Genomic DNA, 22,689 nt, shown 5'->3' on the forward strand with positions numbered 1-22,689 from the left:
AGCATGTTGCTGCGGTTCTGTCTTTATGTAAACTCTGATCTAGAGGAAGTTCTCAGACCAAACACAGACTTGTATTCTGCTGTCAATTCACTTTAGAGCTCAAGATGCATAGGTTGGTGCTATTTTGCTTTTCATCAGTGGCTCTTTCCACCTGTGTAAAGAGTGCTTTTCCACCACCGTGTGACAGGTAAGATAAATGACTTAAAAAGGCTTGTGTGTATAACATAAACTGTATTTAGACCACTTCCTGTTCTTTAACTTGATTCTAAAAGAAAGTTCCTGTTAATTTATGGCTGTAAAACCGATCAGTTAATCTAAAACATGTCTCCTTTTTAATTTCACTTTGCCACCAAAAGTAACTGTTTAGTTTAGATCAGTGTTTCTCAACGGGGGCGGTACCACATTAATTCCTCCCGAGGATACACGGTGAACGCCATGTTATCACCGTGGTTACACATTGACAGGGATATTCCGCTGTCGGACTTCCAGTGAACGCAACTTAGCGTCGAGCAGCCAGCCACACACAGCCCTCCCGTTTCCCCCGGGAGACTCCCGTTTCTGAACAGTTTGTAGTCCCTACTGTTTCCACCCGGACGACAACGGAGCTACACCAACTGTTGTTTCTCAGTGGAAGAGGGCAGTCTGTGCTGACGACACAGCTCAGTTTGAGCTCATGTTTAAGCTGAGCTCTCCTCAGCGAGCAGCGGCCGGAGTTCAGCTCTGCTCAGTGCAGTGAAAAGCCGTCGCGGCGCCAGCTGTTAGAAATAACGTGTTTCAGAGGTCAATGGTGACGTCATCACGTTGTGTTTGAAAGGACCTTCAGTGAGTGAGAGAAGCCAGTTCCCTGTACTCATCCTCAGCTGGTCTTCTGACCACCCCCACCTCACATCTCAGCACCCATGGGTGCTACATTTGATTTGTTGGGGCCAAGTAAATTTTGGTGGGTAAATTATTATTATTATTATTATTATTATTACCAGAGGAGATAATTATTCAGTTTTCTTTCCTGGGAGTTAAAGGTCAAATTAAAAATTTAACAATAAATTGTTGTTGTAGTGTACTTATTATTTTGTTATTTTCACTCTTTTAAAGTCACCAGAATGCAGGAAACAGAGTCTCTGAGACTCTAATGTTTCTGGGGGAGGACCCTCTCACCCCCCGCTTTGGTTATGAAATCCTCCCTTTTTTTTAAGGTCTCAAAGTTGGCAAGTATGCCGTTATAGCACTCATATCTCTTCTATTCACATGCTTTTTTAATGATAAAACACAGAAGAAGAAAAATAACAATATTATAAGAATATAATAAATACATAATATTAATCAACATTAATATTTAGGAAGACAATTAGCCTACATTTTATTTGGTGGGTGTGGTAAGGGACCTGGATAATGGATAGGGGGGCACTAGCCCAAAAAGGTTGAGAACCACTGATTTAAATCCTTGAATATTCTCAAAAAGAAATTGCACTCTGATGTCAGAAATGCAGTTATTTTGTGAGCTTTGAGCTTTCTTTGTTCCTGTTTCTGGGGTAACATCAGCCTTCTGCTGCTGCTGAACCCCTGGAGGGCTGCTGTTTTCTGTAAATGTTCACTCCACCATCTACTGCAGCTATTCTATCCTTTAAGTTGTCAGCAGACCTTTGCCCTCACCTGCTGATATGATTTTATTGCTTCCCTTCAGGACTCTAAAAATATGTATTTGTATTTATGTTCTTATGTCATAGCATAATGTCTGTTAAATAATCCACAACTCTACAAATGAATTTCAGTGAGATATACTGCAATGGGCCCATCTTGCATCAGGTACAGAAAGCTAAACTCTTTGATGGGAGCAAGTACTTTGTTGACATGACGCTGAGGGAAACTCCTGGTAAGTCAACAGTCAGTAAATAATCTTTTTTTATTTCATAATCAATACTTTTTTTGCAGCCCGTGTCTTTTTCCTGCAGATGTTGTTTTGTCCGCTTTTCGCAACCTTTCAAATGAATCTCCCAACGCGACCATCCCGCCCGCCAAACTGCACGAGTTCCTCAGCACTTACTTTGAGAAACCGGGGACCGAGTTTGAGTCATGGACGCCACCAGACTGGCATGACAAGTGAGAACCGGTTATTACAGGACTCGTGCTCAGATGTGTGTTTGCCTAGTTGATGTGAGTTCATTCTTGTTTGCAGGCCAAAGTTCCTGGCAGGAATAGCTGACCATGAACTACGTATCTGGGCTGAAAAGATCCATAATCTGTGGAAGTCTCTCGGTAGAAAGGTGATGATGAGTAGAGCTCAGATGATTGGTTGATTAGTCGATCGGTCTAACTTTAACAGTTTGGTAATTGAGCAATATTTCTTTTTTTTGCAAAAATGCAAAAAAAAAAAATCTCTTTGTTTCTCTAATTATTTTTGAATAGGTCAAATTGGGATTTAGGAAATCGATATTCGCTATTTTCTGATGATTTGTAGAACAAATGATTAAAGGGACTGTATGTTAATATTTCTTTTTGTTGGTCGTAACCTGACCTAAAAAATTAGACTTTCCGCAACTTTCTGGGTTTCCTCTATGAGCCTGTAGACTGCTTTTAAAGCAGCAGTGGGTAGAATTGGAGCAAATATGATTAAAAAAAATATTTTTATAAAATAGTCACTATATCCCAACAGTAGCGCATGAGACAGGTAGTCTGAAAAAAAAATCATGTGACTCTGTGTCCTCCGGTGCTCCTCATGGCATCTGCAAGATTTCACAGATCAAAGGAAAACAACCAATCAGAGCCGAGCTGGAGCCTTGCCGTCTCTGAGCAGCTGTCAATCACTCACGGACTACGGTCAAACGGTCAAACTAGGCAGCGCTGATCAAATATGAATCAATATTCTGTTACTGTAATGCCTATTTCCTGACTAAAATGTTTACTGTTTAGCTGTCGAATGAGAAAGTTTGAGACCCGGCAGCCATGTTGAGATCAGTTGAGGAAATACCAAGCATCGCCCACCAGCCGGAGCAAACTTTCTCATTTTACAGCTAAACAGTACACTACAAGATGTTTCTGAAAACATTTGAGGAGAGAAATAGGCATTACAGTAACAGAATATTGATTCATATTTGATCAGCGCTGACTAGTTTGACCGTTTGATCAGTTTGTGAGTGATTGACAGCTGCCTCCGTTGAATGAACAGCTAATGAACGCTCTCTCTCTCTGAAATGACCTGTTTTCTAGATTTTTTTTAAAGCCTGAAAACAGAGCCATGAGGAGGAGCAGAAGTCTAGTTATCTCTCAGAACACTTAAATTACAATATGCTGAAAGGTTATTATGGAATCTTTGCCCAATGATGCCAAAAGCATTCTGCCTAGCCCCTGCTTTAACTGCCACAGATGTCACTGTTAACAAGCAATTTCTGATTCTAACATAGAGCCCATTTAATTGCAAAAATATCTCCGATTCATCAATCATGAGAAATCTCGTTGCAGCCCTAATAAATAGGTTGAAGCATCCACGTACGTGAGTCCAAAGATTTTAAATAAAAAAATGATTTCTCCTCCAGATCGGTGCTGGTGTTAAAGATCACCCAGAGCTCTACTCGCAGATATACACCCCTCATCCTATTGTTGTGCCAGGGGGGCGCTTCAGGGAGCTCTACTATTGGTGAGTGAATGATGAAGCCTGTCTCTCAGCTGTCTGTCTGAGAGTGAAACCTCACCAGGTCAGAGCGAGGAGAGATCACAGCCAGACCCAGCCAGGGGTCTCTGCTGAGAGCCCACCTGGGTGCCATGTACTAGACAGTGACGTGAGCTGCTCTGTGCCAACAGGGACTCCTACTGGGTCATCAACGGGCTCCTGCTGTCAGAGATGACAGACACGGCCAGCGGGATGATTCAAAACTTCCTCTATCTCGTCAACAGGTAAGCCTTAAAACACCTTTCATGTTTCATAGCGGTCCAGCTCGCTGCAGGTGGTTCAGCAGGCTCATTTTGAATAATAAGTCATTTAGCAGCCTAACTTGTTCATTTGGATATGGAGCTCCCGGGGGGATTTCAAGATTTGTGGAATAAAATATTTTTTTCAATCACTCTGCTACAGATATGGCTTCATTCCAAACGGTGGGCGGATTTACTATGAAAGGCGCAGTCAGCCGCCATTCCTCACTCTAATGGTGGAGAGCTACTATCAAGCAACCAAGGATAAAGAGTTCCTCAGGTGATATTTAGGCCTGAGCTGACGTCCTGCCAGACACATTATCATTCTTCTGATGCCTCGCGTCTCCTTCCAGAATAGAAACATCAAACCTCAGTGCTCGTGTCTGTCTGTGCCGCCGGTGTTTTTGTTTTTCCTAACGTGCTGAATTAGAATGTGACACCCCAACTATTTTTGTATAATTATATTAAGCTGTAGTCGGTAACTTTCAGCAAATCAATGATAAAAAGATATTTTTTTTATAAAACTGTCACTAAATCCCGACAGTTGCGCATGAGACAGATGATCTGTGAAAAAATCATGTTGCTCTGCCTCCTCTTAGCGCTCCTGATGGCATTTGCTAGATTCCACCACGCCTAAACAAAATCAACCAATCAGAGCAGAGGAGTCTCTACAGCAGCTGCTGGCCAACTCAGATCAAACTGTCAAACTAGGTAGCGCTGCCCAGTGCTTGAAGTGTTGGGTGTGTATCAGCCGGCATCTTATTCCTATTTATTCATTATTTCCTTAAAGGTCCCGTATCATGATCATTTTCAGGTTCATACTTGTATTTTGTGTTTCTACTAGAACATGTTTACATCCTGTAATGTTCAAAAAAACCTTTATTTTCCTCATACTGTCGGCTTGAATATGCCTGCATTTACCCTCTGTCTTAAAGGCTCCGTTTTAGTGCATTTAGACGGAATTGTGACGAAATTGCAACAGAATTGCGTTGCTAGGTAACAGTTTGGGTCCATGTGTACTTCCTGTCAGCTGATGACATTCACATACACTGCAACCAGGAATAAACTTGGACACATTTAGAATGTTTACGTTTAAATCTGTGTAAAGGGTCTAAATATTGTGTATTTGTGACATCACAAATGGACAGAAATCCTGACAGCTTGTTTCTGAATACGGACTGTGTGTGTTTCTCTGTGGATTGAGCGTTTCGATACTTTCACAGTATTTATATTGGACTTAAGCCTGCTTTATAATAAAAAAAATATATATTTTTATAATATGGGACCTTTAAGCATTATTTTATTATCACAGCCTTCGTCTGAACATTTAAGTCTTCTGGAAATGTTTACCCTGTAAAGTCCTATTCTTTAAAGCAAAAGAGTAGATTCAGAAATCTCTTAAATAATGTTTCATTCATTATATTTGTTCACAACTAAAAAAATGTTATGACGAACAGTTCGCTAGTTATTTTACAAAAACGACGTGAACATTGAATTGATAAATTACAGCACCCTCGTTAAATACCCCCCCCCCCCCCCCCCCCCCCCCCCCGTCCCCGGTGCCATGCGTCGGCTCGTCCAGATGCTCCTCACATAGTTTTTATGTTCATACGGCTTATGAGGCGCGGCGCAGATACACTGGTGCTAGGCCGTTATGAATCTCCCAGAGAACCTGATATGGATTCGGCCGGCGGGCGGTGCTTGGCTTTGGCAAGACTGTATTCAACATGGCTGCCGGGTCACAAACTTTCTCATTTTAGAGCTAAACAGTACATTACAAGATGTTTCTGAAAACATCTGAGGAGAGAAATAGACATTACAGTAACAGAATATTGATTCATATTTGATCAGCGCTGCCTAGTTTCACCGTTTGATCGGAGTTCTTGAGTTTCACAAGCAGTGACTGACAGCTGCTGTAGAGACAGCTCGGCTCTGATTGGTTCTTCTGGCCCGGTGGAAAGTAGTAAATGCCAGTAGGAGTACAGGAGGAGGCAGAGCAGCATGATTTTTTTTCACTGATTATCTGTCTCATGCACTACTGTCAGAATATAGTGACTGTTTTATAAAATATAACTTTGTATCATATTTGCTCCAAGTTACCGACTGCAGCTTTAATGTCTGTCCTGCTGTCTGTACAAACTTGGTTTAGAGCAGCTTTACCAGCTCTGGAGCAGGAGTACCGGTTTTGGATGCAGAACCGCTCTGTGGCTGTGAGAGTAAATGGGTCAGAGCATGTATTGAACCGGTACCATGTGCAGGTGGGCTCGCCCAGGTACGTCTGACATACTGTGGATCTAATAAAAAGATATGTGGGTATTGTAGGGTGTGTCTTCACCTACACTAACCATGTGTTTTCTTCTCTCTAGGCCTGAATCCTACACAGAGGATCTTGAATCAGCTGAAGGACTCTCTGACGGTAATGTGGCTTATTATTAGTGTTCATATTGTTGGTGGCTGAATGTATCCCTCTTTATGAGCATGAGAAATATCAGCGTGCTATGGTTATTTTATTCCATGAGAGAGAAAGAAAAGCTAACGCTGTGGGGTGTTCTGTCCTGGACTAAATGTACTGTAGTTTATAATTGCTCCTCAGCAGAAAAGCTGATTATACTCTCCTTTATTCAAGGATCATCTGTGCAAAAAACAAATTTGTTCTGAAAATTCCTGTGCCATGTTTTAATGAATATATTCATTCTTTCATATCGCTGCTGAACAATTTGACCGTTAATTTTAAGAAAAGCTGTTTGAAGGAAAAATACTCGTTTGCTAAAATGTTATTTTTTTTCTGCCAGCAAAAATGTGTTTGCTCAAATTTCTGAAGATTTATCCCTTATATGTAAGAAGAATATATCGTTATTTTCTTAACAAGAAATAGTCAAGGTCATCAGGATATTTCCTCCTCCTTGGAGGAGACATTTTTTTTTTGTCTCTTTGAAAAACTGAAACAAACATGTTATTCACAGCCTGCATATTTTCCACATCCAGTTAACAAACAAGACATACATGAATAAGTAGCACATTTTTAGATGCTGATTTGTTGTGGCTCTACTAGTGAATTTATGTTGTTTTTCTTGCCCTCAGTCCGTAAGGAGCAGCTGTGGATGGATCTGAAAGCGGGTGCAGAGTCTGGTTGGGACTTCACATCCCGCTGGTATATAGACGGTGACGGCCACAACAACGGCTCCCTCAGGGACACCAGCACTAGTCACATCCTGCCCACTGACCTCAACGCTCTGCTGTGCCTCAATGAGAGGACTCTCGCTTCATTTCACAGGATACTGGGTGAGTACGCGAGCAGCTTCTGACCTTGGAAGTCACTTTGGCCTGCACGCTGCTTTTAGCTCCTAACTGGTGTTACGTAACGGTGATGTGCTGCTTCCTGACAGGTGATGGTGACTCAGCTGCACTGCATGACCAGGCTGCAGCCCGCAGACTGGAGGCGGTAGAGTCGGTGCTGTGGGATGCTGAGAGGGGAGCCTGGTTCGACTACAATCTGGTGACGCACTCCAAACACTTTGAGTTTTACCCCTCCAACCTGGCACCTGTTTGGGCGCAGTGCTATTCTCGGCCCGAAATGGGAGAGAAGGCAGTACAGTATCTGAAGGTTGGTGAAGATTCTAGGCTTTATTATGCTCTCGATTCACAAATAAATGATGGAGAATGGATCATTTTGTTTATTTTCATCCAAATTACAAAATGCACATTTTCCCCACTTTCCTCTAATGGTATCTAGCTATGCAGATACTGTATGTTTGGTTTTATTTGAGTGGGTTTTGAGATTTGTCTCTCAAATGTCGGCCTCCACCTCAATACAGTAGAGGTGTTTAGAATTTAGATTGAGATCATCCAAGCATTGACTTTCTTTTTTTTTTATAGCAGTTTCTTTACAGGAGTAATCTCCTTTTAAAGGACCAGTGTGTAACATTTCAGGAGATCTATTAGCAGTAATGGAATATAATATTCATAACTATGTTTTCATTAGTGTATAATCACCTGAAACTAAGAATTGTTGTGTTTTCGTTAGCTTAGAATGAGTCCTTCATATCTAAATAGGGAGCGGGTCCTCTTCACATGTCCGCCATGTTTCTACAGTAGCCCAGAACGGACAAACCAAACACAGGCTCTAGAGAGAGATTTTTACTTTGCCTAAATGTAGGAAAAATAATATTAAAAATAATATAGCCTTTAATTAATTAAACTAAAAATGTGACATAAACTGAGATTTCTGTTTTAATTTGCTTCTTTATTTATTTATCTTTGTATTAATTATCTTATTTATTTACTCTTCTGTTAATTTTTTCCTTTTATTTTTATGTATTTATTTTTATTAATTTATAAATGTGTTTATTTTTGCATGTAGTTTATATTTATTTATTCATTTTATTTATTTTAATATTTATTTTTTAAATGTATGTATTTATTTATGCATGATTTTCCCTTTGCATTTCACCCCTTATTTATTTCCCTAAACTTTATTTCTGTATTCTTTTCTTGTCATCAGAAGGGAATTAATACAAAGTTAAATAAATAATGAAGCAAAACAGAAATATAAATTTGTCACATTTAATCAATAAATTAATGGCTGCATTTATTATTTATATTATTTTTGCTACATTTAATGACATGTTTATTTATTTATTTATTTATTGAGTCATTTATTTATTAATTTTTGATTTTGGCAGATTCCATTCCTCTATATGAATCCTCCCTTCTGCTGAGAAGCCCACCTAGTAGGATGCTACATGTGCTTTATGAACTGTGCTCATTTCCTCCAGCAGATGGCACACACACACTGCACTGGTTTAATCCCTGCATGCTTTTCATGTGATACAGGGGAGTGGTGCTCTCCAGTTCCCCAATGGAGTTCCAACGTCGCTGAGGGAGTCTGGGCAGCAGTGGGACTACCCTAACGCATGGCCTCCTCTGCAGCACATGCTCATCGACGGTAGGTAGCAATAAACTGATCTGCCGCAATGAGAACGTCTAGAAACCTGTACTGATGATTCACCAATTGTTCAACATGCTGCTCTGCTGTCTTTGCATAATCATTTCTGAAAATACACAGTGGCACAGAGGTTGTAGGGTAGTGCTTTATTACAGCACATGGATGTGAAATGGAACAAAACAGGTTAAACTACTGACCTTCAGGTTAAATTTGAGACCGTTTACGTCCATACACTTAAAGGTGCTCTGTGGAATTTTCTTGAAAACAGTTCTGCTTGTTTAGTGTTACCATAGACTGTACATAAGAAGTGGATGTAGTCACAGTGACGTCATCCATTGGTTTGTGGACTGCCGTTTTGTAGCCTTGAGTTCGTAATTTTTGCCGTCGCCATCTTGGTTTTTTGCAACCAGAAGTTACACAAGAGGGTGGAACTTAGTGCAACCGAACGCTGAATAAGACATTTTTAGGCGACCGGAAAGGTTCTAATTAATTTTCATGAACTGAAAACACACTGTGAAAGGGTTATAATTGTAAGATCAAAACACGGACGACTCCCAGACCGGATAACGCCGTGGTAGCGACCTGTCAATCACAAGACAGCCACGCCCTAAAGCATCCCCTGCTTTATTGTCTATTTGACTCTAAATGAGACCATCATTTACTAAATGAACATCATGCTTTATTGGAAAAGACTTGAAACTAGCGATTGAGACCATAAACTCATGTTTACAATGTTTACTGAGGTAATAAAGCAAGAGAGAAGTAGGCTCATTTTCTCATAGACTTCTATACAATCAGACTTCTTTTAGCAACCAGAGGAGTCGCCCCCAGCTGGATATTAGAAAGAATACAAGTTTAAAGGTCCTTTATTGTAAAAGGTGACATTTTCATGGCTTTTATATTATAAAGCAGGTTTAAGTTCTAATAAATACTGTGAAAGTTTTGGAAGTCAGGATTTCTGTCCATTTGTGATGTCACAAATATACAATATTTAGAACCTTTACACAGATTTAAACATGAACATTCTAAATGTGTCCCAGTTTATTTCCTGTTGCAGTGTATGTGAATAACATCAGCTGACAGGACGTAAACATGGACCCAAGCTGTTGCCTAGCAACGCAATTCTGTTGCAATTCCATTGAAATGTAGTCAAACAGAGCGTTTCAGACAGAGGGTAAATACAGGTATGTTCAAGCAGACAGCATGAGGAAAATAAAGAGTTTTTTTAAACATTAAAGCATGTAAACATGTTCTAGTAGAAACCCAAAATACAAGTATGAACCTGAAAATGAGCACAATATGGGACCTTTAAGGCACTTCAGCATCGGCTTCACTTCTCAGACCCGGAGGTTGCCCACTAGTTGATACTCAATAAAATGCACTGTGCATCACTGAGGTCCAACAAACATATTGAATGTGTCCCCTCATAAAAAGCCAATAAATGAAGCCAATTTCCAGTCCACATGTCGAGGTGTCCTTGGGCAAGATACTGAACCCCAAATTGCTCCCGAAGGCTGTGCTGTTGGTGTTTGAATGTGTGTGAATGATAAGATTAGAATCTGATGAGCAGGTTGGCGCGTTGTATGGCAGCTTCTGCCATCAGTGTATGAATGTGTGTGTGAATATTGACACGTTGCATAAAGCGCAGTGAGTGGTCAGAAGACTAGATAAAAGCGAGTCCATTTACCATCCACATTTGCTTGCAAGCGGTCTTCTTCTTCTTCCCTGCCTTTACTGGCACATTGCTGCATTTCTGAGAATGTCACCGTCATCAGTGGAATAGTATGAAACCATTTGCGGAAATGTATATCACACCATCCACGTGCACATGTCCTTGTGCGCTGTGCACAGTACAAACAAAACACTTGTAAAAACATGGCCCGATGTGCAACTAGTGGTCAACAACTCCACGGGATACTTTTAAAGGGGGACCGAAAGTAATTGGACAAGTTACATAAAGTCATTATATTTAATATTTGACTTCAAATCTGACCACCCATTGGGATCAGCAGACACTTGGTATCTGCCCTGGTGAAGCTCTGCCGGGCCCTCACTGCAGCCAGCTTTACTTGTTGCTTTTTTAGTGCGTTTTTTGGCCTTAGTCTTGTCTGTGTGACACATGATCAGAGTTATTTTCGGCCCTAAAAACTCTTTGGTTGCTTGGTCTGTATGATTATGATCACTATCCTGTAATATATCCTATAATTGGGGGACTATGTATAATTTTTTGTTTCAGAATCAGTATTATTACTGTTATTATTAAATTTTTAATAATACCTTTTTATCGTATTCCCCTTTTTACAGCAATCCCTTCTTATCTTATATGTTTATATCTTATATGTTTTATATATGTAATACCTTATCTTATGTTTTTATCTAAATTTGTTACAACGCCACTAAATTCTTTAATGCATTCAATCTTTCGAAGGTTGTAACAGGCTCAGTTTTAAATCTAGAGTGACTTACTAGCACCATATGAAACTAGAAAACCGAAGGAATCCATCGGTACCAACCATGTCATACTAGCTTTCACTTCCTCGTGATAGGAGGCTAAATAACGTTCCAAACTTATGCCAAATTGTGTCGAGGAAACACTACCATGGCCATTTTCAAAGGGCTCCCTTGACCTCTGATCTCCAGATATGGGAATGAAAATGGGTTCTATGGGTACCCACGAGTCTCCCCTTTACAGACATGCCCACTTTATGATAATCACATGCAGTTTTAGGGGCAAGTCATAGTCAAGTCAGCACACTGACACACTGACCGCTGTTGGGCTGCAGTTTACCATGTTATGATTTGAGCATATTGTTTTATGCTAAATGCAGTACCTGTGAGGGTTTCTGGACAATATCTGTCATTGTTTTGTGTTGTTAATTGATTTTCAGTAATAAATATATCCATACATTTGCATAAAGCAGCATATTTGCCCACTCCCATGCTGATAAGAGTATTAAATACTTGATGAATCTCCTTTTAAGGTACATAGTGAACAGATAAAAAATGTGCAATTAATTTGCGATTAGTAGCTACTAACTATGGACAATCATGCGATTAATCACGATTAAATATTTTAATAGATTGACAGCCCTAATTCTTAACTTATGTTTTTATCTTATATGTTTTAATACATTCTTATCTTATATATTATTCTATGTTTTTACCGTATATGATCTTTTTTGTTTTTATTTGAAGCACATTGAGTCTACGCCTGTCGTATGAAATGTGCTCTGTAAATAAAATTTGATCGACTGATATGCATCACCAGCAAGCCTCATGTTAAAAAAAAAAAAAAGACTCTTAGGTTTATTTAATAATTGAAATCTTCTCGTATTTCTAGGTTTATCCAAGCTGCCTTCAGAGGAAGCTAAAGAACTTGCATCCAATTTGGCCCAGCGCTGGATCAAGACAAACTGGTTGGCATACATGAAGTATGGAGCCATGTTTGAAAAGGTGAGTCTTTTAAGGCTTCAGTATGCCGGAGCTGGTGTTGCACAGTGATAACACAGCTGGCTCAGAATGCGCAATTTTCTTCCCCCCTGACAGTATGATGTGAACGGCGATGGCAGACCTGGTGGTGGAGGAGAATATGAAGTTCAGGTATCTCCTTTCATGAGTTGATGGCGTAAAACTAATGTGCTTAAAGTCACACAAGTCTTTCTAATTTCATGCAGAGCCCCGTCAATTCTTTCTACCTCACTTCTGCTTCTTAACTTAAACACATTTGCATGCTCATCATCTACACACTCCTCCTCACTTCTTTGTCATTATCCATCTTCTGTTTTTTTTTTTGCATAATTATCTACCCTGCTGGGTCTTGTTGTCATCTACCTTTCACTTTGGTTTTCTTACTGTTTCCATCAGCACAAATTAGTCACTTGTTTTTTTCTTAGTGTTTTTATCATTGCTGCTTTACTCAAGTGCTAAATAAAAATGAAAATATGCTCCGCTGTGTTGTCCTCTCTGTAGCTGGGTTTTGGCTGGACCAATGGCGTGGCCCTGCAGCTCCTGGACCAGTATGGGGCGACTCTCACCTCAGGAAGCACATGTGCATCTTCTCTACTTCCTGCTGCCTCTGGTCATCTCAGCCGCCCTGACGCTCCAGTGAATCAGAGGTGTTAAAAGAGCCTGACTGGAGGTTGGGTTTTATTACCTCCGCCAAGGCTGAAGGCCTAGGAAGGAGGTTATGTTTTCACCGGCGTTGGGTTTGTTTGTTGGTTTGTTTGTTTGTCCGTTAGCAGGATTACTCCAAAATTCCGCAAATAATTTGAATTAAATTTGTTAGATGGGTCAAGTGTGGCACAATGAACAATCCATTAGATTTTGGTGGCGATCGAGATCATGATCAGGATTCAGGAATATTTTTAAGGATTCCGATCAGCCTGAGCATTAAAGGTCCCGTGTCATGCTCATTTTCAGGATCATACTTGTATTTTGTGTTTCTACTAGAACATGTTTACATGCTGTAATGTTAAAAAAATGAATGAATATGTATTTACCCTCTGTCTGAAATGCTTCGTTTTAGCACATTTCGATGGAATTGCGATGAAATTGCAACAGAATTGGGTTGCTAGGCAACAGCTTGGGTCCATGTGTACTTCCTGTCAGCTGATGACATTCACATATACTGCAACCAGGAATAAACTGGGACACATTTAGAATGTTTACGTTTAAATCTGTGTAAAGGGTCTAAATATTGTATATTTGTGACATCACAAATGGACATAAATCCTGAAGGCTTGTTTCAAATACAGAGTTTCTGAATACGGACTGTGTGTATTTCTCTGTGGATTAAGCGTTTCGATACTTTCACAGTATTTATATAGAACTTAAAAAAAACATGAAAATCTCACTTTTTTATGTGGGACCTTTAAGACCTCAGAGTACAACACATGCGCAGTGTAGCTGATTACGCATTGATGACGCATGACCCATGACCCCGCCTCCTTCTGAGAGCAGAGAGATACGTGTGGGGATGTTTGTGCGGGAGCTGCTGGCAGAGACAACGTAGTGTAACATTATACAGACATAACAAGGCTGCTGAATGAGAGAAGCATACGCAGATACGTTACACGGAAACACACCGTGTTAATAATAAGCCGACCACCTCACGGTACCGCCAGCTGTGAGCTGTGGTCTGTTTTTAAAGTCACGCGTTGGCGGAGGCCTGCGCTCTCTGAGTGCAATTCTAGTTATTTCTGGTTTCACCACACTGCATCACTCACTGTCCAATGACGGACTTCAAACACACTCGAATTGACATTAAAAACTAGAATTGCACTCGGATGCGTTATACCCTGCGGTTTTAATGCTCAGGCTGATCGGAGTTCTTGAAAATATTCTTGAATCTGGATCATGATCCGAATCGCCAGCAAAATCTAATGGATTGTTCATTGTGCCACAGCCCACCCCTCTAAAACATTTCATTCAAATCCATTGCAAACTTTTGGAGTAATCCTACTAACGGACAAACAAACAAACCAACAAACCAACAAACCAACGTCGGTGAAAACATAACCTCCTTCCTAGGCCTTCGGCCTTGGCGGAGGTAATTAGACTAAAATGTGCATATTTAAACAAGATCTGATATTTCTAAATCACACATGATCAGGATCACTTATATTTGTAGAGGGAACAGGATGTGATTTATCATAAACTAAGAAGTTCTTTGATAAATATTTTAGTATTTACCCTCTGAGGTAAATGATCTCTGGCGATATCCAAAGATGCAGATCATGTCGGCACTTCTGGACTCTCTCCAGTAATACAGGCTGTTAGTGCTCGCTGCTGCTGCTCGGATCACAGCATTAACTTGTCCCAGATATTGAACTGACATTACAAACAGTTATTCACCTAATTCAATTACTAAGTTTATTGCTGCACTGCAGCTTAACTCACTCTGAGGTCTTCTATTTGCATGCAGACTGGAGTCGGAATGTATAATGCTGTTTAAAACATAGCAGTCTTTATTATATCTGACTCCTCAAGATTCTTTTATTCAAATCAACCAAGAAATTTAGATTACAAAGCTGGCATAGTAATCACGTTAACGGTATAATAATATGCAAGAGTTAACTAAAAAACAATGCATAGACTGATACAGAAATAATCCCTCTCAGTCATCACTTGTGCCCCACTAGCAGTGTGTGTCGGTGTCTGTTTCTGCAGAGACACTTCAGCCCTCTGCCTGTATTTTCTGTCTTCTTCTTATTTTGCTTTACTCTGGACGCTTTTTAGTGTGTGCAAACCTTTGGACCCCACGTGGGGGTGCAACCCCCAGCCAATAACAACGTTCAGGGTGTGTAGCCCGTTCAGGTGGACAAATACCACGGCTTTGTCACGCCTCTCGGCTTCTGATACTGAGACACAAGTCCACCTTTACTCTGTTAGATACAAAGCGTCTGTATTTCACAGATTAGAACGGGTTGTGTTATGTGCCTGTGTTCCAGTGATCCCCCCCCCCCCCCCCCCCCGCTCCTCTCTGTGCTGTGATAGCAGCTATGATCGGTGTGTGTCTGTAGTTTGACGAGAGCAGCGCTGAGACACAGCCAGCAAACAGAAAGCCTGCATTCATTCAAAATCCGATAACTTGGACCTTCACGCAGAGTTGTGCAGAGTTATTTGTGTGTTTTCAAACGTAACCGCCATGAAACAATCAGAAAATAATGTTTTATTTCTCCGATTCGCTGCTTTGTTCTCATTAACGCCGCTCTCTCTCTTCAGTCACTCTATAGCTCGCTCAGTCATCGCTGCTCTCTCTCCCTCTCGGCTTGTTGAGCTGAGGAGGTGTGGCCAACTTTGAATGCGGTGTCTTAACAAACAGGATACGACAACAGTTACATATTATACCTTTAAATATAATGATGAATTTTCCGCACACTGACATCACAGAGTTATTTTGGTCGTATCCCTTCATCGAATCAAATCAAAATAGTAAACTCATAATAATACAGACACCGAAACAAGCATTAAAAAAGAAGAGTTAGTGGTTTTTCATGAAAATCTTGAGGATTCTAATTTTAAGAATGACAAAGATGATACCTACTTTTTTTCCCCCGTTCTGGGAAATGTGTTTTCTGAAATGTTGCACCGATGGGCCACCCTACTTATACAGTTAAACCCTTTTGAAATGAAAAGAGTCTACTGTGACAATACAGGTAACTGTGTTCTCACTCCAGTTTGAAATCCGGCTCACACCACAGAGCGTGAAAAAGTCAAAGAGCTTGAAAACTTTATGATGGCACCATAAACATTTGATTTAAACTCATAAATAAATAAGAAACAAAGTCAAGTCAACATTTGTTTTTTACCATTTCTGATTGTTCCAAGCAAGCCGTTCTGTCTTTTCTACTTACATCTCTGGTGAAATGCAGGTCAAGCATGAAATTAAGTCCATATAGATATTCAAATGGTTGTCAAAAAAAAAAGTAATGAGAAATTTGCTTTTTAAAGAAGAAAATGCATCCCTCTCGGCTGTGAAGATATGAGGCCCAAGCGGGGATTTTTACTGCATCTCTCTCTTTAGCATGAGTGCACACAACAGATTGACTATACAACTTAATGGGCAAAAGGCCAATAGGTGCAGCGGTCCGTGCAACCCCAAAGATCACACCCTGGTAATGTGCTATTGTGAGTCTCCATCTACAAGCCATATCATCATCTTTTTTTTTTCTTTATCCCCATGCATAACTGAGACACCCACACAGTAGCAGCCGTGTGTATTATGCTGTGTTTAGAGAGCTTTAAGCAGCATTATGTTTTCAGCCCTTGCTGACAGCGGTAACTCAAGTAGAACCTGCTCCTTTTGATAACTCACACATTACCATGCCGCTTTAGCAGAAATGTGTTGTGCTCAGTTAATGAGATGGAGCTGGAATAAGTTGTCCGGCAGTTAAGTGGCGATGAGGTGAAGCTGCAATGTGTTGGCGTGTGCACGTGCGTGTGCCTCTTTTAATTACACAAATCTGAGGACGTTATTCCGAGAAGCACGTTGCATGGGCGGTCCATGAATTGTAAAGCAGCGGTGACAAGTGCATTACATGTTGTTGTGGAAGTAAAAGGTCAGGTTGTCTTGTCCTCACCAGTCATCCAGTGACTGCTGCTACTGCATACAAACTAGCATGCACATAAAAAACTTGTATTAATGCCTCCACGCCGCCGACAGCCTTGGCCGGAGGCATTATGTTTTTGGGTTGTCTGTACGCATGTCCGTCCATCCGTCTGGTCCATTCTCGTGAATGCAATATCTCAGGAACGCCAGAAGTGGAATTCTTCAAATTTGACATAAATGTCCACTTTGTCTCAAGGATGATCTGATTAGAATTTGGTGGTCAAAGGTCACTGTGACCTCACATCCATCCCATTCTTGTGATATCTCAGGAACATCTGGAGCAGAATTTCTTCGAGTTTGGCACAAACGTCCACTTGGACTCGAGGATGAACTGAATCACATTTGGTGATCAAAGGTCACTGTGGTCACATTTTTGGCCATAGCTCAATAATTCATATGCTAATTGTGTCAATTTCACACAAATATCTAATTGCATAAAATGTTGACATTTTGGATGACATGCATGTAAACTGCATCTTGACTGGTCGGGGGTAGAGATGCACCAATACCGATGCCGGGTCGGATATCGGGCCATTACTGACTCAAATAGCTGGATCAGGTATTGGTGACATTGAGGCCGATCTATTCAATTCAATTCAATTCTGTGTTTATATACTATATACATTATATACTGGCATTTTAATTCCTGTTTCAGTTTTGACCAATTTGTTGCTGCATTAAAAAGGTTTATACTATAGTAATAGTAATTCCTGTTAATTTAGAATTGTTTTTTACCAAGTTATTGATGTACAATTTATTATTTTATTAAATATCAACTAAGTGAATTTATATCTATGTATTTGTTGCATTTTGTTTTACCAAGTTAAGAAAGTAATGTTTATGTCAAGCCTGATGTTGCCTTACACATAAAAGAATGATCCCAGTCACTTCCACACAGTGAGGCATACAGCTTATTAATTATGAAACATTGGTATCAGTACTCTGTATCGGCCGATACCCAAAGTCCAGGTATCGCTATCGCTATCGGACTGAAAAAGTTGGACTGGTGCATCCCTACTCATGAATTCACATGGTAATTATGACCATTTCACACAAATGTCTACTGGGATCAAATGTTGATATTTTGGACAGACATGGATGCAAACCACAACTTGACTGGGTGGCGGAGGTGTACAATCACGAGGCGGTGATTCTAGTTTCTTTAGAAAGAAACTAGAATCTTCATATTTTAGATTTTTTGGTCTTTACAGGAAAAGAAGATACATTTGAAGTAATGTGGCTAAAGAAAGGAGTCTTTTTTTTTATTCAAGACACTTTCATTTATTCACCTTTAAAAGTGTATATATAGAAATACAATACAAATTCTACATGTATCTCTACAATTCTTCTTTACTGTATGAACCTCTGGCCTTCGATATGTAAAAAAAAAAAAAAAAAATACTGCTGTGACTAACGCAGTCCCTGATTTCCATAACGAGAATAAGATGCAGGATTATGCGCAGAAATGTGTGAAATCTTATCAAACCGCTGCGAAAGTGAAAAAAAGGTAGGCGCGTTGGACAATGGAGGTGGATTCATATCTGTGAATGTCTGTGTAGCATGAGCTTCATTACTGCTCCCTGGCTCAGCCTTCACTGGCCCTGCAGCACACATCACAAAGGCTGCTCATTATCTGCTGAGTCCTCCTGGTGCCGCCGAGTCCTGCTCGCTGCTGCAGGAACCCTGATCTCAACTGCCAGGATAATCCTCACCCCACCCCACCCACCGGCATCTCTGTGGTCTGTGAAGACCCACGGTGGGGATGTGCAGGTAGGCTGTCTGTCCTCTGATGATGAATCTTAGCTACCACCATTTAATATGCTCTAATCAATAACTCATTGAGGGATCGTGCCGGTCGTCCTGTGCAATGTATTTCCCTAATGCTGACCGTGGCCTCCACGAAAAATTGGTTTGTCTCCGTCTTAGAAGCTAAATTGTTTGGAGAATAGGCCAACTCCTTGACCTCTAAACTGGAAGGATTGGCTAACTGAAGGCATTATGCGGATAGATATGAGATAGCTTAGCAATATTGATTCAGCACTGTCCGGAGATATCAGGCTTTTTATAATCAATAACTCTTGAGGAATCGTTCCTATAGAATTTCTCCTGCTTAAGAGGAGATTTTCAAATCCAATCTAATGAAAGGAAGAGCTATCGGCGAGAGAAATAATGTAATATTGTCTCAGCTGATCTGCACCCTTGAACTCGAGACTGAGAGGAATCTCTTGGAAAAGAAAACCGCATCAAAAGTAATCCACCTTGCTTATGCAGCTCACAAGTTTTATCTCCCTGTGCGGGGGGTCCTAGTTGGCTCTTACATATTTCTCTATGATATTGTCAAGTGCAGCCGTGGATATATTCTGGCTTTATGTTTTGAATAAATGCATCAACTCGGCTCTCACACAGCATGTCTGATTTAAAGTCGTACCATAAAGCTTTAATATGTTTTATAATAATGTTGTAAGAGCTCACTTTGGTCTTATCAAACTATTCAATTATAACAGTCTGCGTTGGAAATTGCAACAGCTTAAAGACCTTGAAAACTTTAACTCTTAAAAGGGAACACAACCTACATTAAGAATTCCAATATGTGATGTCCATGGCCGAGGAAAATTCAATCAATATCTGTGAACATCTGTGAACATGAGCTACTCTCTCTCAAAGCCAGAAACCAGAGAAGTAAGTCTCAAACTTGTGATGAAGTATAAAGGCTGGAGCTGCTCCATAGACAATGAATGGGATACTGATTGTTTGTATTCTTTTTTTATACCCAAATAAGCTTTATTCTATTGTAGTGTTGTCAGTTTGAAATAGGAAATGTACCCGTATACTCAGAACATTCCCCTGAATGCTCTCAGTGTCATCTAGGATATCTTTCCCAATTCGTTGTCTATGGAGCCGCTCCACACTATATACTTGTGACAGACCCGTGGCTGTGGCTCAGGAGGTAGAGTGAGTCGTTGGAAAATCTGCGGTTCGATCCCCGGCTCCTCCAGTCCGCATGTCGAAGTGTCTTTGGTCAACATACTGAACACCAATTTGCTCCCGCAGGCTGAGCCATTGGTGTGTGAATGAGCAGTTAGATTAGATCTTGATGGGCAGGTTGGCATCTATCTAGTGAATGAATGTGTGTGTGAATGGGTGAATGCTGACATGTAGTGTAAAGCACTTTGAGTGGTCGGAGGACTAGAAAGCTACTATATAAATGCAAGTCCATTTACAATTTACCATCACAAGTTTGAGTTTTAGCACTCTAGTTTTTTGGATTTGGGAGCGAGTTGTTCATGTTTACTACTAGTAGTCTCAGATCATAATTACAATATTTCATGTACTTTGTATTTTCTTTTTGATTGCTTATCTTTTAATTATATTACTCTGTTTAATTACAATTTTCTGCACTTCGTATCTTTTAATCATATTTTATATATGGTTGTTCCTTTTTGTTTTTATTTCGGTAAAGCACACTGAATTGTCCCTGTGTATGAAATGTGCTATAATAAATAATGACATTGCTATAGGAATAACATATATGCATTAGGGCTGTCAAATTTAGCGCGATAACGCATTAATTTTGTTTTAACGCCACTAATTTCTTTAATGCAGTAAAGCAACTTTTGAGTTTTAGGTCATAGCAGGCTCAGTTTTAAAGGTAGAGTGAAGATGCTGGTATCATATGAAACTAAAAAAACCTAAGGGATCCATTGGTACCAACCATGTCATACTAGCTTGTTGGGTAGGAGGCTAAATATCAATCAAAACTTGGCAAGGAAAAGCCATTTTCAAAGGGGTTCCTTGACCTCTGACCTCCAGATCAGTGAATGTAAATGGGTTCTATGGGTACCCACGAGTCTCCCCTTTACAGACCTGCCCACTTTATGATAATCACATGCAGTTTGGGGCAAGTCATAGTCAAGTCAGCACACTGACACACTGACAGCTGTTGTTGCCTGTTGGGCTGCAGTTTGCCATGTTATGATTTGAGCATATTTCTTATGCTAAATGCAGTACCTGGGAGGGTTTCTGGACAATATTTGTCATTGTTTTGTTGTTAATTGATTTCCAATAATACATATAAACATACATTTGCATAAAGCAGCATATTCGCCCACTCCCATGTTGATAACAGTATTAAATACTTGACAAAAAACCCTTTAAGGCAGAGGTCTTCAACAGGGGGTCCGCAGCGGTACTGCAGGGGGGTCGCGGAATTTTCTTCTTCTTATTATTTTTTTTATTATTATTTATTGCAATTTATCTACTCACTGTACCTTGCACGTGTTTCAAATAAAAACATGAATATATGAACCTGTGTATTATTTGAATAGCTTAGTATTGAATGCACAATAACAAGGTACATTTATACATGGCACTAGGCCCAGTTTAATATAAAACACAATTTTATACAATATATATAGTAGGGGGTCCCTGCTCCATCTCTCCATCAGTTTGGGGTTCCTTTGCCTGAAAAACATTGAAGACCCCTGCTTTAAGGTACATTTTGAACAGATAAAAATTCATTACTTTGCAATTAATCACGATAAACTATGGACAATCATGTGAGTAATCGTAATTAAACATTTTAATCGATTGACAGCCATATTCATATTTTTGATTGTCTTAGACCATAAATAATGTATATTTTCTTTTATATTGCTTAACCTTTAATTATATTAGTCTTTGTTTACATTTTTTTGTACTTTGTATCTTCTCATATTTTATAAATGGATGTTCCCTTTTGTTTTTTTATTTCGGTAAAACACTGAATTGCGCCTGTGTACGAAATGTGCTATAGAAATAAACTTGCTATTGCTACAGGAATATAATGTATGGATTTTGAAAATGGCCGTAGTTCACCTTTAAGTATTTCTCTATTACATAAACTACCCATCACTAAATATGCAACAATTAAAGTTCAGACAAATATCCTCAGTTATTATCAGTTTAACATTCAGAAATCCAGCTAATCGGCATCTTCAGGATTGTGTGGGTGTGCTTTGATCAGATTTAATTGACAGTGCTGGCAGCGCAAGCAAACAACTCCACATCTGTCATCACGTTTTGATTCAAATGTAGCTAAAAGAAGTGTATATGTAACATCATCTTTTTCCAACTGAGTCTCGCCCAAACCAGTGAGAAAAGCACAGACAAGAACACTAATAAAGAGATCTCTTGTGTGAAATCAACAAAACCTTTCCAACTTTTCTAACAGATAATAGTGTGTTCATGTAGTGTCACATTGCTCAGAGGAAGAGGCAGATTGAGAAAATAAGTTTTCAGGGCCGCTATTCTGTCTTTCAGAGGTTGTTGCGGGCTGTGGGCTAGAGTGAAGATACTGGTTTCATATGAAACTAAGAAACTTGAGGAATCCATCGGTACCAACCATGTCATACTAGCTTGTTGTGTAGGAGGCTAAATAACACTACAAATTTACACTAAATTTTGTTGAGGAAAAACTGGCATGGCCATTTTCAAAGGGGTCCCTTGACCTCTGACCTCCAGATATGTGACTGAAATGGGGTTATATGGGTACCCACGAGTCTCCCGTTTATAGACATGCCCACTTTATGATAATCACATGCAGTTTGGGGCAAAAAACATACAGCATTTTGAATGCAGTATAAATGTGTTATTTTCATTTTTATTTAAATATTTCTGCATACTGGGGTCTCTAAACAGTGGTGGAATTGCATAAATTGGGTATCACTGTAAAGCTGAGACTCTTGTGGATCCA

The 22,689-nt window shown here is 39.9% G+C and overlaps 1 protein-coding gene across 1 annotated transcript; it reads left to right on the forward strand.

Moving 5' to 3' along the window:
* The first annotated feature begins 57 nt into the window (after positions 1-57).
* Positions 58-13,236, forward strand: treh (trehalase (brush-border membrane glycoprotein)). The gene is given in 16 exon segments (XM_037775251.1): positions 58-187; positions 1,770-1,870; positions 1,950-2,097; positions 2,174-2,261; positions 3,531-3,631; positions 3,796-3,888; positions 4,067-4,183; positions 6,053-6,175; positions 6,270-6,319; positions 6,985-7,185; positions 7,290-7,507; positions 8,737-8,848; positions 12,189-12,301; positions 12,395-12,448; positions 12,818-12,913; positions 12,915-13,236. Coding segments are annotated over 16 exon segments (1,740 nt in total). The 5' UTR covers positions 58-104; the 3' UTR covers positions 12,957-13,236.
* Positions 13,237-22,689: the final 9,453 nt, after the last annotated feature.

Source organism: Sebastes umbrosus, chromosome 7 (assembly GCF_015220745.1).
Source record: "Sebastes umbrosus isolate fSebUmb1 chromosome 7, fSebUmb1.pri, whole genome shotgun sequence".
In the NCBI taxonomy this organism is placed as follows: Eukaryota; Metazoa; Chordata; class Actinopteri; order Perciformes; family Sebastidae; genus Sebastes; species Sebastes umbrosus.